This window comes from Pteronotus mesoamericanus, unplaced genomic scaffold (assembly GCF_021234165.1).
Source record: "Pteronotus mesoamericanus isolate MK-2021 breed Mesoamerican mustached bat unplaced genomic scaffold, CSHL_Meso_final scaffold_31, whole genome shotgun sequence".
NCBI classification, from domain to species: domain Eukaryota; kingdom Metazoa; phylum Chordata; class Mammalia; order Chiroptera; family Mormoopidae; genus Pteronotus; species Pteronotus mesoamericanus.
Window position 1 is genome coordinate 14,510,542 of NW_026555312.1, and position 15,367 is coordinate 14,525,908.

Genomic DNA, 15,367 nt, shown 5'->3' on the forward strand with positions numbered 1-15,367 from the left:
ATTGCAATCAGATGGCATCTGGGCCTCGAGTCATCTGAAAGCTCAACTGGATGGTCCAGTGACTCAGCTGGGATGAGTGGAAGAGCTGGAGGCTGGCCAGGTAGGTATATTTCTCTTCTCTCTCTCCCCCGCCGCCCCGCCTCCATATTCTCTTATGTGATTTATTTGGGCTTCTCAGAATGATAGCCTCAGGGTGGTCAGACTTTGTACATTGTATCTGGCTTCCTTAGAGTGAGCATTTCAAGAGACCCAGGTGTAAGCTACACAAGTCTCCTTATGAAGTAGCCTGAGAATTTACAAAGGTATCACTTTGTCAAGTTAAAAGCAAATTATAGGGCCAGCCAGATTCAAGAAAAGTTACATAAGGGTATAAAAACTGGAAAGCATATTTGATTTGGGGCAGGGGGGGGCATCTTTGGAGACTATCTATCATATAGACCACTGAAGTTACCCAAAAACATTTTCTCCCCATTTTGAAAATTTGGATATGTTTTGTTATACTTTATAGTTAATATTTCTGAAGAATAGGGAATTTGGGTCAGATTGGCAGCTTCCTATTATTAAGCTAAGAAAGTTGAGTATGAAAACATCTAGTCCCTTCCTTGTTAGAGAAGCACAGGAGCCCTAAAATCAGACAGCCTGAGTCTGATACTTGACTCCACCCTATACTATCTCTTAAAGCTTGAGACGGTTTTATATCCCAGCATTTCTAGCCTATCACTGCAACAAGACACTCTGGTCATGAAACATCTTAGGCTCACCCAGGAGTGCTAGGCAGTTGACAGTAGTTTCAAAAAGTATAGGTAAAGTAATTTGTAATGTGAATATAGGAAATAAAATTCAGGGTGAACTGGCAAACATGCTTAAGGACAAAAGCTAATGAAACTTGTACGTATTTGGATTTGTGACAACTCCAAACCATTTTGTCTTTGGCTTCATTGGAAAACAATGCAAAACAGAGTCCTAGTTGGCCTAAACTTTCTCAATCCATTTTTTTTTTATTATTATTAGGAATTCAACCAATGGCAAATTCATTTGGATGAACAAGTATAAACAAAGCTTTGCAGATAAATACAATAAAGTCTTCTAAGTATCATTAATTCCGGGAAGCACAACTGGCTAGAAGTGAGTGAAATGTGGGGAGACTGGTTTTTATGATGGATTTGAGGAGCTGGGAGACCATCCTCACCATTCACAAGGAGAGGCAACGCAGGCTCCACTGAGCTTTCAACAAATCTTTAGAAATCAAATGAAGAAACACCAAAAGGGCCCAAAGTCTTTCTAGGTTTGGCCATGGAGTTGGAGTATTAGTACAATAAGGTCTGCGGTAAGAATGAGGTACCTCAAAGGAATGAGAAGTATGTAATCCTTTTGATCTTGTGTCCAAGCGTATGGTACCGATAGAGCAAGAGAGGGAGTTGAGAGCTGTGTCAGTCAGGGTTCTCTGTGAAGCAGCAGAAACCAACTCTGGCCAACTTGTATGAAAAGAAAATCTCTCTGAAGTACACACGACATAGAAGGATAGAAGAGGGGGATAGATTCAAAAACAGACAGGCTTATGCATATCCAGAAGATCTCAGTAGCAGGAATTACTAAGTGGTCTTGTCGGGACAAGGAAGGATAAACCATCACAACCATTTTCAGTCTTTGCATCACCAAGTGCAAAGAGAAAGACAGCAATTAGCCAAGGTGGGGTAGTTTGCCCAGCCATTGACAAGAAATGACAGTGAAGAGAGAAAAGGGGACTAGTTTATGGGCTAATAAATAAATAAATATCACCATGATTCAAATCCCATTTGAATATATCTAATGGGAGAGGCATAATTTCTCTAAATGAGTGCCTTCACCCAGAGAAAGTTCAAGGGTGGTAGACTGCCCAAAGTAACATGTATCTATTACAAAAGTCAGCACTATATATATGCAAGAGCAATAACACCAGTAGTGAAATGAAGGGTCCTGCCTCAGCAGGTAGAATAACCAGGTACATGAGTAGGGAGGGGGTTGCATTGTCAGATAGAACAGAAGTGACTTTTTTTGCCCTAAAAAGCTAAGAGGCAGTTGAGAAAGAGGGATACTTACCATCTGACACAAACCTTGGGAATAATAGCTCTGTTATTACCTTGTATCCCATTTGATCCTCGAAACTCCTAGAGCCAGGTGACATCCCAACCACAGAGGCATCCTTTCTCAAAGACCTAAGCCCTTATGGAAAGGAAGGGGCTACTAGAAAATCAAATGTTACTTTGAACTAATTAGTTTTGTTTGCTTTCCTGTTCATCCCAATGAGGGATCGTGGTTGGAGGAAAGAGGTGGAAAAGGAGATTGGTGACTGGGTGCTCTAGCGAATTCAGGGCTGACCTAGGTGCAGTGCAAGTGCTCCGGGTAAGTGAGGGATCAGGCGCTGGGAGAAATGGAGATCTGCAGTGGGAGAAGGCAGTTAGGGTGGCCGCAGACCCTGGAAAGGGGAAGGAGTGCTTCTCCCTTTCCCTCTCCCCCGAGAACACAGTGGTCTCCCAGTCTCGGATCTAGAACTCAGGCTCCTGTTATCCTTCTGCAGAAAATGCCTTGCCACCAAAGAACCACTTATAACCCTGTGGTTGAAGGGGAAATCATCTTGGATTTCTAAACACTGACCCGTAAACTTTTGAAGCATGGCTTTTACATAGATTGGACACTGTCTATAACGTATCATTTATACTCTGTGATTTTGCTGGTAGGATTTATTCTGAGCGATCTGGCCTGGGGAGTTTCATCTTCAAGCAAACATTCATTTCTCATGCATGTAATTTGGTTAAGCCCTAACGATGCACAATGGTTTTTATCATGTCTGCCTCGAGTCTTTATTTAGTCTCACTGATTAACTGGCTCAAATCCTGTGCCTGTGTGGAGTACAGATAAACAAGGGTTTAACAAATTCAAGGGTATCTTACACTCTCCCTAGGGACAATGAGAGAGCATGCCTAGGGGTCTGGAGCTCCCTGAGGATCCTAGTAACCAGAGGCTAAGTGGGAACGAAAGGAGTCAGGTTACCCAGGTCAGAACACTGTCCGGTGCAGGGAGGAGGGGTTGGTGGCAGGGGGTTGGGGGGAGACCTCAGGGCACTCTGCAGACCTTATAAGTAAGACATCTTTCCCCTTTCCCTTAGCCTGTCCTCCTGCTCCCTGCCTACCTCGGAGAACCTAAAACCAGAAGAGGAAAGAACACAAGTGAAAGCACAGACCAGCCTTCTTTGGTCTTCCTCTCCCTGGAGGGTCCAACCAGCCTAGCCCAGGCCTGCACCTTTGGAGGGAAGGAGTGAAGGATGAAACTATAAGCTGGACTGGAGTGTGTGTGTGTGTGCGCGCGCGCGCGTGTGCTGAAAGTCTCAAGAAAGACATGCCCATGACCATTTAACAATGTTAAGAAAATGAAACTGCATGGCTTTTCCAGTGAATTTATCCTGTTGCTCTATTAAAAACATGAAAGTTAAGAATATATGGGGTTTTGACCTTAAATCATTGATTTGGCTAATCATGAAGTCTTTAAAAAACAGTAAAATTAGATGGCTCTTGGGAATTAAGCCAAATATTACTATGGTTTTACAGATTGAGAATTTTAAAACACCCAATTGTGACCTCACTGTGTCTGTACCTCTGTTTTCTATATTGGCAAACAGAAGATTTTGAAAATAAAGTCAAAATGAAGAGTTCTTTTTAGCAGCTGGCATATAGGCACCCAATGGGTAGCAGCAATATCCTTACCTGTGAAATTGGAGAATTGAATTAATCTCTATATGCAATCCTAGCTCTGAACTCCAGAACACTGAATGCCACTAAAGAACATGAGACTTTCAATATTCCAGTCTCCGGTGGTGTTCTCCAGAGTCATTTACGTGTCAAATGAATACATAAGCCAAAGTCACAACCAAAAACTGCACTGAATATACATACCATCTGGAAAGAAATAACTTACTATTACTGCTGGGCAAATAAAAGGCATAGAACTAAAATATCAACAGGTAGCAATAAACTAAGTAATCCAGACCCCCTTGCCTCATTAAGTCTAAATTATAAGACTGACTTAATCGCAGGAAGTTCTATTGTCACCTGCTTCTTTCTCAGTTTCTCTAAATAATGTGTGTGAATGTATGTGTGTGTGTAACTTAAGAATGCTGGAACTTTCAGTTTTGTGAAAAACAGAAGACTGACATGTTATTTTAATGGCTGGATCTTAAGATTTCACTTCAATAGAATACATTTAGCATAAACCATTGTAGTTTTGTATTTTTGCTAAAAATTGATACAACACATTGTACTGGGTTTGTTGGCAGGAAACCTATAATTAATAGTTTTATTTTCCAAAAATAATTTTCAAAAAAATTTGCATAAAGTCAAATTTACGAAGAAAAATTGGCCAATTTTCCAAAACATGCGAAAGGTTGAATACTGCCCCATGGAGACTTTGCTATCTAGTGTTTATTAATGCAAGTCCCCTCTGGTTGGGAAGAGCAGTGATGTGCCTGCCTCCACAGGGTAGATCTGAAGGCAGAGCACAGGCAGGACAAGGGGAATTTACTGGCATCAGACATGGGGGGTTTCTGATGTTTGAAACCACAGCTGACACTGATCCTCACTTCCACTCCCATTTCAGCCCCTAATTATTTTTAGGGCAAAGAACTTTTTAGATTTTACATCAGAGGTTAAATTTAATGATAGATGTGAAATGGGTAGTTAATGGAAACTGTCTTCCCACTCAAAAGACACCATCAGGTTTGGGGAAAATGCACTTGCCTCAAATGGGAAAACAACATACAGAAATGACAATGAAGAGAAAAAAGAGGACCAGTTTAAGGGCTGAATCTGGTCTTTGGCTGAATTCCACTTGGCCTGAGGGGCAAGGTCCCAGGTCTAACTTGAGTTAGGGATGCAATAGTGAAAATATATTAAGATATTACAAACATTCAGTGGCAATGTCCTGTATTAAAAGATGAAGGCAGGATAGTTTATAGTTCTCTAAGCATAGACAAGACACTTTAAAAAGAAAAAGTAGTCAGGGTGTCCTGTGTTTCCCAGACAATACCCTGCAGGTATACGAGCACGGGGAAATGGGGACCGCAACACATCCGCTCCCCTCAATGCCGAGATGCTAGCATATCCTGCTTCACCAGCTTGGCGTGAAATTATTATTCCTGTCAGTCCTCAACTCACCAGTTACTTGAATGGCTTTTTTTTTCTCTCTGCAGGGATCCTCCCATAATACATGGAAGAATTCAGAGATTGTCTTAGTTCACTATCTTGCTGTCTCTTGCCTGGAGTCAAAACTCAGGTTCACCCCATGAGGCTAGAAGAAAACTATGACTAGATATTTGTTGTTCCATGCTGAAATCATTCTGGGCTCCCATCCCATGTTTGGTGACCTAGGTCTCTGTTTACACCTACACCCAGCCACTTCCTTCCGACACCTCCCTCCGCAACGGTCACTGAGCCCAAAGTAGCCCTTCCCTAATAGAATCGAGGCCATGTGGTGGCCCAGGAGACCAGTACAAACCTCTCTTCCCCTCTTCCTCCCTAACCCTTTGCACCAGATGAGTTTCCCTGTGGTCCCTCTAGTCTGATGTCTTCCTGTTACCTGACCTCAGTGAGATGACTGGCCTATTTGATATGTTTTATAGTATTGGATGACTTCGAAAGGGAAATGGTTGGGGTTTGTATGTTTACTATTTTAAGAGGCTCCTTGGACTTTATGCAAATTTTCCCACCTCTTCACCACAACCTTTAAGATCTACGTATCAAAATGCTGTATTATACTCTTCTTTGGAGAATGGATGTCCATTTTCATGTATCTGCATAGGGATAAGAGGCCACACAAATGATTATTCCCAGGAGACCTGTACCAAGATGACTTGCTATCCTTACCTTTTGAACCCTGCTATATGCTCCTTCTAGTAAGATGAATACAGACCCTTGCAAACAGTGACCAACTTCTTCCAAAAATCCTTTCTTAGAGACTGTGAACTGGATAAAAGTAAGATGGTGCTTTGGGATCATTTCTTGAGGCTGAGCACTCCAGGATGTTTATTGATACAGATAAACATTGGCAGGTTCTGCGACACCCTGCTCAGAACCCGATGCCATGTAGGCAACTCACAATGCTAGTTGTCCTCCTAGTCATATGGGCAGTGCCTTAAGTCTTCTGAGTTCGAAGAATAGAGGCTAGTAATGATGTGAGGGCTAGCAATGAACCATCTGTGACTTAAGGCGGAAGCAGGACATTTCTGCTTTAGCTACACGGTGGACAGATTCCTCCCCAGCCTGGGCGTACCTCCTCTCCTTCTTCATCCCCAGAGTCAGGGTTCAGCAGCCGCCCATCCAAGTCTCAGATCCACATTCACACTGGGAAGCTCCTTGTTCCCATTAAGGGGAGTCTCCTTCCCACGTGATCCTGAGTGTCCAGTGGGATCCTGGAAGGGACTCTCCCTCTCCCTTTCACATGACAGAGTACAAGAGCGCTTGGCATGGGCATGTTCCTCTCTCCTGCTCTGCTGCTAACTCCAGCTGCCTCTCTGCCTTCTCTATTTTCTCCTCCAGCGTCTTGCCAGTCTGAGAGGGAGGCAGTGCCATGGAAAACCAGCCTAACAGCTAGACAGGCTCAGGTCCCTTCCAGTGGAGATTTAGCTTCCACATAACCAGGAGCCATTTGCCAGCTGCTGGTCCTGGGAGGCTGGGCCAAAGGCCCAACTTCACCAACCAATCACATGTACCTTCCAGGGGTTTATGCTGAAAAACCTGAATTTAAATTTCCCAGGTAAGACCCAACATCTAGCTCCCTTTTGGGACTCTTTCTTCCAAAACAAAGTCAAGGCTAGTCACCCTTCATCTGGGTTGTCACGGCCACATTTAAAACACTAATTGCCTCACCTCTAGATTAGAAGCTCTTCAAGGGCTGGTAGATACCTTATTGAGCCTTATTTTCTCATCTGTAAAATGGGGAAAATAATACAGATAGAGTCCTTAGAATCCTGTCTCATACAAGTGAACTCAGTAAACAATAACCACCATCATCATGGTAATAATCGTTTAAGATAATATTAACACAATTACTACGTCCCTGGCATCTAGTAGAGTACCAAAATTGGTTTTTGAGTAGATGATATCACAGAAAATCCTGAGGACACAAGGTGTGCTGGACTGGGGATGCATTTTAGGAAGCAGTGGGAACTCTGTAGATGGAATGTGCTCCTGTACCCCTCTACCCAGTCCCCATCTTATTCTGCGTGACAGCGCAGTGCTTCCTTATCACTGCAGCCTTCATGAGGGGAAGAATGAGTTTCCTATTCTGTGATATTTCCATTACTTAAAAAAGAAAGTTGAGGTTTCAAGAAAAGTCCTTCATTGACTAACTCATTCTCTCCCAGTGCTGTGTTTCCTCACTAGGTACCACCAGGTAATGAGTGGTAGGTAGCTAAGGGGAATTGCAGAAGCACAGTAGTTAGACTCACTTCAGGAACAAAGCTCCGGTAACAGAAGTACAGACAATTCAACGTTTTCCAAGCTTTTCATTGCAGAGAAATGGTTTATTAAGACAATACATCTGTTCAGTTCCATTTCTGGGTACAAATAGTCAATACACTAGTTAAAGAGCAACTCAGCATTTTTATACATGAGAGCTATACCCTCATCCCTTGTTGAGATTCTCAGAACATCATAAAAGCAACATTTGAAAACTTACCATTTACTGTATATAAACCTCTGTCTTGAAGAGACAGGCAAAAACATTACCAGATACACTCTGGGTACCACATCTTTAGTTTAGTTATTGAGGGCTTATTTCTCCCTTGCATAGGTCTAAGAAACAGTACCTTATAATCCCCTTTTGGGAGGAAAAAAAAAAGCCCAAATGCAATTCTTGCTCATGTTTTGTATTGGTTGACCCTGCAACCTGGGCCCGAAAGATTGAGCTAAGGACTGGTACTTGGCCTACAGGCAGACATATATAGCATGAGGTGGTCTGGTACAAGAGCTTTGCTTAGCTGAAGCATTCTCTATTAAAGAGGACTGGCATAAGCATTTTGAGCCTTCTTCTGGTCACCCAGGGAGTGGCACTGTTGGTAGCAATGGTGGAAACCAAGAGACAAAGAAAGAGAAGGTGTTAAACTGAAGCCACGCTGTCATATGGTAGAGCAGAAATTAGAGAGAGTGAAAAGTAAAAGCAGAGGAAGTCAGAGACAGAGAGATAAACAGGACTGGGAAGTCACCAGGAGAAGGAACAAGGAACTTTTTTCCCCACCCTGAAATGACAGCTATTAGAGCTTATTTAGGCCCATGCACAATATGTTACAAACAGAGTGATGAGGAAAAAGGCGGGGCAAAGTGTAGTCCAGAATCCTGAAGTCAGAGAGGGTTTATTGGATTCTGATGTCATAGTTGCTATTCTAGCAAAGGTTTCTGCTGCCTTTCCCTGCAGGACAGCTCAGGTGTTCACAGCACTGATAGTACATTAGAGTCACCTGGGAAGCTCTTCCAACAGCTCAGATGAGGAGGGATGGTCTCTGGCCAGTTAAATTAGAGTCTCCAGAGGTTGGGCCCAGGCATTGGCTTTTTTTTTTTAATGCTCCCCAGTTGGTTCTAAATTGCAGCCAAGGTTGAGAGCCATCAAATGCATTTAAAAGACTCTTTCTAGTTTCCTACTAGACACTCTCAGTATCAGTTTCCACTGACGTGGGCAAGTGCTGTGGACAGAGAGGAACTCTTAGGGCACTGGGGCCTAAGAGATACAGGATCTGGCAGAAGTAACGTCTGGCAGAAGTAACATCTGCCTGAGCGTGGTTGGTAGGATAATAATATGGGTGTAATAACTTATAGTTTTAATTTGAACAGTTCACCTAAAATGTCATATGGTGTGTTTGTGTGTGATACTGTTATGTTACAGAATTACATGCTTATGATTTTGTAATAAAAGATTTTGTAATAAAAAAAGGGGAGTTATTTGTGCTGGACCCTGTATTTACCCTTCTCCTCAATCCTTTACAATTACTAGAACTTTCTTCTTGACTATATTGATAGCTATATACAGGTAATAATTCTTTCCACCCCCTCTCTCCCTTGCTACTAATTTTTATTAGAATGTTTCAGTTTGTTATTAAGTTCTCCCACTAGATATTTCTACAGTGGTTCAGAAGATGTAATTTCTCAGATATACTTTCTATAGGAAAAAACATTTATTTGTAGGAATTAAAGAATGTGGTCTCCTTTACTCATGTAGGGTCCCTCTACTTTGACAAATGGAGTCACTTGTTGTTTATGAATATTTCATAGATCATATAGATCCAAACATAGATTAGCAAAAAAGAGGTTCCCTCCTCTAATGCTCTGAATATACCTTTCTTTTCTTCTTCTGAGCAAAAAGACAAGGTTAGGTGCCTGATTACATTTTATTGTGCAGGCACTCTTTGTTTATTTGCACCTCTCTTTAGTGCACTTCACAGGTGTTGGGTTTTCTATAAACTGAAGTCAAGACCTTCCACCAGCTAAAAGATTAAGACTTGCTTTAAAATTGAGACCGACTCATAGAGAGCAGGCTGACAGCTATGGAGGGGGGAGGTGAAGGGGTGGAGGGATCAAGCAAAAAGGAAGGAGGGCTCACGGACATGGACAACAGTGTGGTGATTGCGGGCGGGGTGGGGAAGGAGGGTATAAGGTGGATAAATGCTAATGGACAAAACACAATACAAATATTTTTTTAAAAAAGACTTGCTTTATTGTGATGCTTGCTTCATTACTATGTTCTGGAACCAAACATGCAATATCCCCAAGGTATGCTTGTAGTGTAATAAAATTTCAAAATACAAATAGATGCAGCTGAGATGCCTCTTACTGCTCTTTCAGTTTGGTTCATGCTGGAAATACTCTTTCCCAACTTTGCTGCCCTGAGTGTCACTCCAGACAGTGCTTGTCTTCTTGGTTTATTAGCTCCTGTCTTCAGACGTTGATGACTTCTCCCAACTGTGTTCTTCAACTGGGCCCTAATCTTTGCTCCTGCATATTAGAACGCCTCTTCTCTCTTCTCTGATTCCTGTTTCTGTTTTCCTTTTCCAAATGCCATACTGATGTCACCTTTCTAGCTTTATATAGCTTACCTTATTCTTAGAGCTATTCATTTACAATCTTTAAATGGGGTCTTCTGGCACTTTTAAACTCCAAAATTAAAGATAACAAAAATATTTACATCTCGGTTTTAAAAATTATATAAATAAGTTAATAATACACTGTAGATACCTTTGCAAACCTAAATTAGATCCTATAACTCAAAGGCAAGAGAGCCTTTCCAGTCACTCTAAAAGACCTCTACCAATAAAATGGTGTGAAATCTTCTGGGCTCTGTAGCTTCTTCTCCATAGGATCTTTCTCTTTGGTTCCAATTCCACTAAATCCTCATCTATCACATTATCTACTGTAAGGATATATTATAATAAAGAACCCCGTTTTCTCACCAGTGACCTAGAGCAGTGCTTCTCACATGTTATATGAATATGAATCTCCTTTGGATGTTCAGAAAATTCAGATTTTAATTCAACAGGTCTGGGTGGAGCCCAAGATTCTGAATTTGCAACAAGCTCTTAGGTGGTGCTGATACTGTTGGTCCAGGGAAGCACATAGGGACTTCTTGGCAGTTTTGGTGTTTTATCAACACCAAATGTTTTATCAACAAAGTTTTCTCTGTGCTTGCTACTATGTTCCCAAATTAACTCTCAACCAATTGCTGAATTAAGATTAGGCCAACAACCTCCATTATCGATGTTGGTTCTCCAACTGCACTTTAAAATTTTGTTTTTTCATTTTGTCAGTTAGTCTTTCTCGTTTCTGGCGGGTTACTGGTACTTAAATCAGCACCGTGTGTCACATGCTTCAACTCTTGGTCCTTAATCGTTCCTTCAGAACAATTCATGTGCAACAATGTCATGTTCTTGTTCATTTTTTTAAAGTTTGCTTTTCTTTATAATACATTGTCTTCTTTTAGCTCTTTTAACACTTTCACTGTTTTTGGATTTATCAGATATGATGGAATTAAGAATGTTTATAAAACATCTCAAAACAAAGCTCTATGCCCAAGATTGAAAAACAAGTGATCAAGACAAAAATGTACACAAGTAAAACTATTTTTAAATGATAGGCAGAGTCTTTTTGCTCTGATTTGGTGCTGCTTTGTTGGAATCTATAAAATTTAGTAAATTGAAAGCTTATCAGTGGAGGAGTTTATTTTATTGAATAAAATAAAGATTTCTTATTTCCCAGTATGAGAGGCATCTGTCTCTATAGATTCGGTCATTTGATCACACTCATCCTGTTGTTTCTGGGAGGTAGAGGAAGGCTCAATAAATAGTACCCCTCTCTTTCACTTGTCTGAATCAACTCAGAAATAAGACAAGAGCATCGCTGTAAAATGGCTGAAACATACTTTTATTTCTGGTAAGGGTGATAAAGCACACAGCTTATATTCATGGGTGAGCAGAACTCCTATTACTAAAACTTAGGTTCGGACTTCTCTACCCAGGCACAGTAAGCACAGCAGCCTCCTCCCGTGGCAGCCTAACTTTGTAGTGAGTGCTCTTTGCTGGGAGTTTGCACCCAAGGAAAAGAAGAGAGTATGAGCCCTTATTCCCTAGTCAGCAGTCACCTGTCCTCCACCAGGAAAGGCCCAGAGTATTAGACTAGTAGAGGGGCCTCCTCCACGGAGAAAACATCAAGGGGGATGAAGAGGTGTTCTCCTTAACCATAAACTGGGTACTCTATCTTACTTAATTCCAGACAAGCCAATCAACAATGGTACATAAGTTTCCACTATGCACCATTCACTGTTTTAGGTACTGGGGACACAGAGATCAATAAAACAGAATTAAATCTTGATAGACAGGGCAGTTTACATTAGTGTCTGTACTTGTGCAGCTTGCCTCCCTCACTTCATCTAATTCTAATCTTGTCAAGTCCCGTCTTTACTTAAAATTTGGTATTTTGTATTTCACAGATTTTTTTCAACTAATTTCAAAAATTTTAAATATTGCATTAGAATATTATTCATTTTGATTACTGAGCTTTTCGGCTACCCCTTAAATTTTGCAACTGAGATGAATACCTTACCTGCCTCACCCTAGTCTCAACCCTGGTTTAAAAATAAATGTGTAAATAAATAAACAAATAACTTTAAAAAATTAAACAACTATTAAATAAATGATCAGATAGTGATATATACTAAGTTGAGAAACAGGGTGTGTGATAGGAAGAGATTGGGTGGATAACTTGAATGGTCAGGGAAGACTATCTAAGGAGATGGTATTTAAACTCAGACCTGAATGCCATGAACAAACCAGCCCTGGACAGTTTGGAGAAAAGCTTGTGAAAATGCCTCAAAATAAAAATGAACCTGGAATTTGCAAGGAACACACACACACACACACACACACACACACACACACACACAGGGTCAGTGTGGCTTGAACATCAAGGGCCTGATAGGTGAATAGTACTTGCTTTGGATAAAGTATCAGGAAGGGTTCAAATTTTAGGAGTTTGTAAGCCAAATAGTGAGTTTGAATTTTATGCTAAGTACACAGAAAGCAATGGAAGGATGTTAAGCAGGAGAGCAACATGATCTGATTGCTCTTTTAAATAATTTTGTTTGGCTGCTGTATCAAAGGTGTATTAGAGGGGTGTGGGTGGCTAAAGAGTAAAATCAGGAGAGCTGTCAATGTTCCTGGTGAAATATGGTGGTACTTTAGACTACCGTAATGATAGTGAAGATGGAGAAAGGGGAGCAGATTCCAGCATTACTTCGGAAATAAAGCTGATTAGACTTGATGGAGTAATGCAGAGGATGAGGAAAGGAGAGGAAGTAGCGTTGATTTCAGGTAGTTTAACTGCAGCAACTTTGTGGATAGAGGTGCTGTTTACCGAAATGTTCAAGACTGGGGGATGCGCAGTTTAGGAGGTGAGTATGCAATCAAATTTTCAATGTTAAGTATGTTGGGCTTGAGATGCCTATTAGATACATGGGTAAACAACTGGTATGAATTGAAGGAGGGGAGGGAGGACAGGGATGAATATGGAGATTTTGGTGTCATCTGTGCATTGACATAATTTACAGGATAATCCAGGCAGAGAGCATAAATGGAGATGAGCAGGGGGCTGGAGATGGAGCCTTCGGAGCCTTCGGAGCCTTCGGAGCCGCTGTTGAAATAGGAGTGGAGACGACGGAAGAGCGGAAGTACGATGTTCTTGAAGTTAAGAAAGGATGGGTCTTAAGAATGGAGCAAGGAACTGCATTGAAAGCTGCTGTGAAATCGACCAAAAAAACCCCAAAACGAAAAAAACAAAAAATCAGGGCAGATAAGTAGCAAACGGTATAGGCACATGGTGGTCACTATTGGCCAGACAAAGCAATCTCCTTCCGTGTATAGTGCACAAAAGCCTGACAGGGTAGGCTGAAGAGAGAATAGAAAGTAAGGATATCGAAACAGTTGATTCTTATTGCCACTTTATAAATGAAGAAACGGAGGCGCAGATGGTTAAGGGTCTCATCCAAGGTCAATTCCTGTGGAGTCAGACCTTTGACCCAGGGTCCATCTAACAATTTCTTACAAGGAGGTGTACGCTTTGCAGGAATTTATCCCGCTCTCCTCCAAACCATAAAAATCAGCGTTGCACTCAAAGGAGCCCTCAGCTTAAAACATTCTTTCTCGATAGCACTTCCATTTTAAAGAGAAAATCGAGCCGGCCCAAATTGGGCTAGAGAACGGGATCCGAGCCTCTCGTTTTTCCTGTCGGGAGGGAAGAACCGCCCCTTATCTGCAGTCCGAGCCGGGCACGGCCCACTGCGGCTGCGCGGGCCGGGGCCGGGCGGGGCGAGAGCGCGCGAGCCCGGACGAAACGCGGAAGGGGCTGCGGCGCGGGGACGTAAGCCGGGCCGGGGGCGGGGCAGGCTGCAAGAGTGTGGAGCGCGCGGGTGACAGGTGCGCGGAGCCGAGGGTAGCGGCGGAGGTCTGTGACCTGACGGGAAGAGACAAGGTGGCGGCGATGCTGGAGACCCTGCGCGAGCGGCTGCTGAGCGTGCAGCAGGATTTCACCTCCGGGTGGGTATACGGTGGGGACGGAAAGGGAGCGCTGGGGCGCCTGGGCCGGGTGGAGGAGCTAGGCATCAGCCCGGGACACCGCCTCCTTCCCCTCCCGCACCCTGGTCAAGTCCTGTCTTGTGCCTCCCGTCTGCTCTTCGCTGAGGAAAGTAACGAACTTTCCGGCGTTGGCCGGGCGACACAAAGTAACTTAGGTCCCAACGGACTGGCTCTGATTCGCGCCTTGGGGGCCGGGGTGCTGTGGAGCGACCCGGCGTGCGCATGGGGCACACGGTACCCCCTTCACGGCGACACCCGTGGGCGGGAGGATGGGCATCACGTGAGAGGGAGCGCGCCTGCCCCCCGACACTGTGACCCCGCGCCCACTCTGCGCCCTCGGACTCCTCCGGGACACCTGCCCTCTCCGGCCCCACCCGGTGTGGGACCCCCGCTCCCTCCCACATCTCCGGCGGCTCAGCTTTCCCGGTCACGGCCGAGCGGTCTGCGTCCAGTCTCAGCTTGCGCCATAACCCTGGGCAAGCCTTTTTGCCTCTTCCCCTTTTGCTTTCTCTCTCTACGTTTGCCCGGGTTTTAGCGCTTCAGTGAAGAAACTCTTGGGCAAGAGAAACAACAGAACTACAGCAATACTATTAACGCCTAGTGGTTAAGAGCAAAAACCAAGCGCTTCTCAAACTGCTTAGAATTACCTGGGCACCTTTAACAATTGTGATACCTGGGTCGCAGCTCATACCAATTAAGTTATACCGGGAATTGGGTTTTAAAGAGCGCCCCTCCCCCCAGGTAGTGATTTCAGTGTGTGACAAAATCTGGGAATCACAGGTTCTAATCTCTACCGCTTAAGCAAACATTTCTGCAAGTTACTTGAATTGCCTTAGTTTCCACGACCGTACAACGGGGATCAAAGGTTATTGTGAGGATTAATGAATTAACGTGTAAAATGTATGTCACTATTGTTACTCTGTATCCTTTATAACGGACTGGTCATCTTTAGTTCACAAATCCTTTGGAGAATGCTGTGAATACGAGAGCATCTTGAAAATGAGGTTTTAAATGTCTCATGAGAAAGATGTTAGCTAAAATTTTATCTCATGGACTAAAATGTTTATATTGTTTGTCATTTGTGTGCTGAGTAGTAACAACCTGGCACATAGTTGAGCACTTACCTGTAAAGCCTTTTTGATCGTTTTGGTAGTACTCTGAATATTAATTATAGACGCTCTGGGAGTCATTTATTGATGGTATGTGTGCGTGTTTGCATTTGCCCCC

General features: G+C 43.0%; 1 protein-coding gene across 1 annotated transcript in view; it reads left to right on the forward strand.

The window, feature by feature from the left end:
* The first annotated feature begins 13,927 nt into the window (after positions 1-13,927).
* The window catches only part of DTNBP1 (dystrobrevin binding protein 1), a 145,901-nt gene continuing 144,461 nt past the window's right edge, over positions 13,928-15,367 (forward strand). The window contains exon 1 of the mRNA XM_054591877.1: positions 13,928-14,101. Within this exon, the coding sequence (XP_054447852.1) occupies positions 14,046-14,101 (56 nt within the window). The 5' untranslated portion in view covers positions 13,928-14,045. The remainder of the gene's footprint in view (positions 14,102-15,367) is intronic.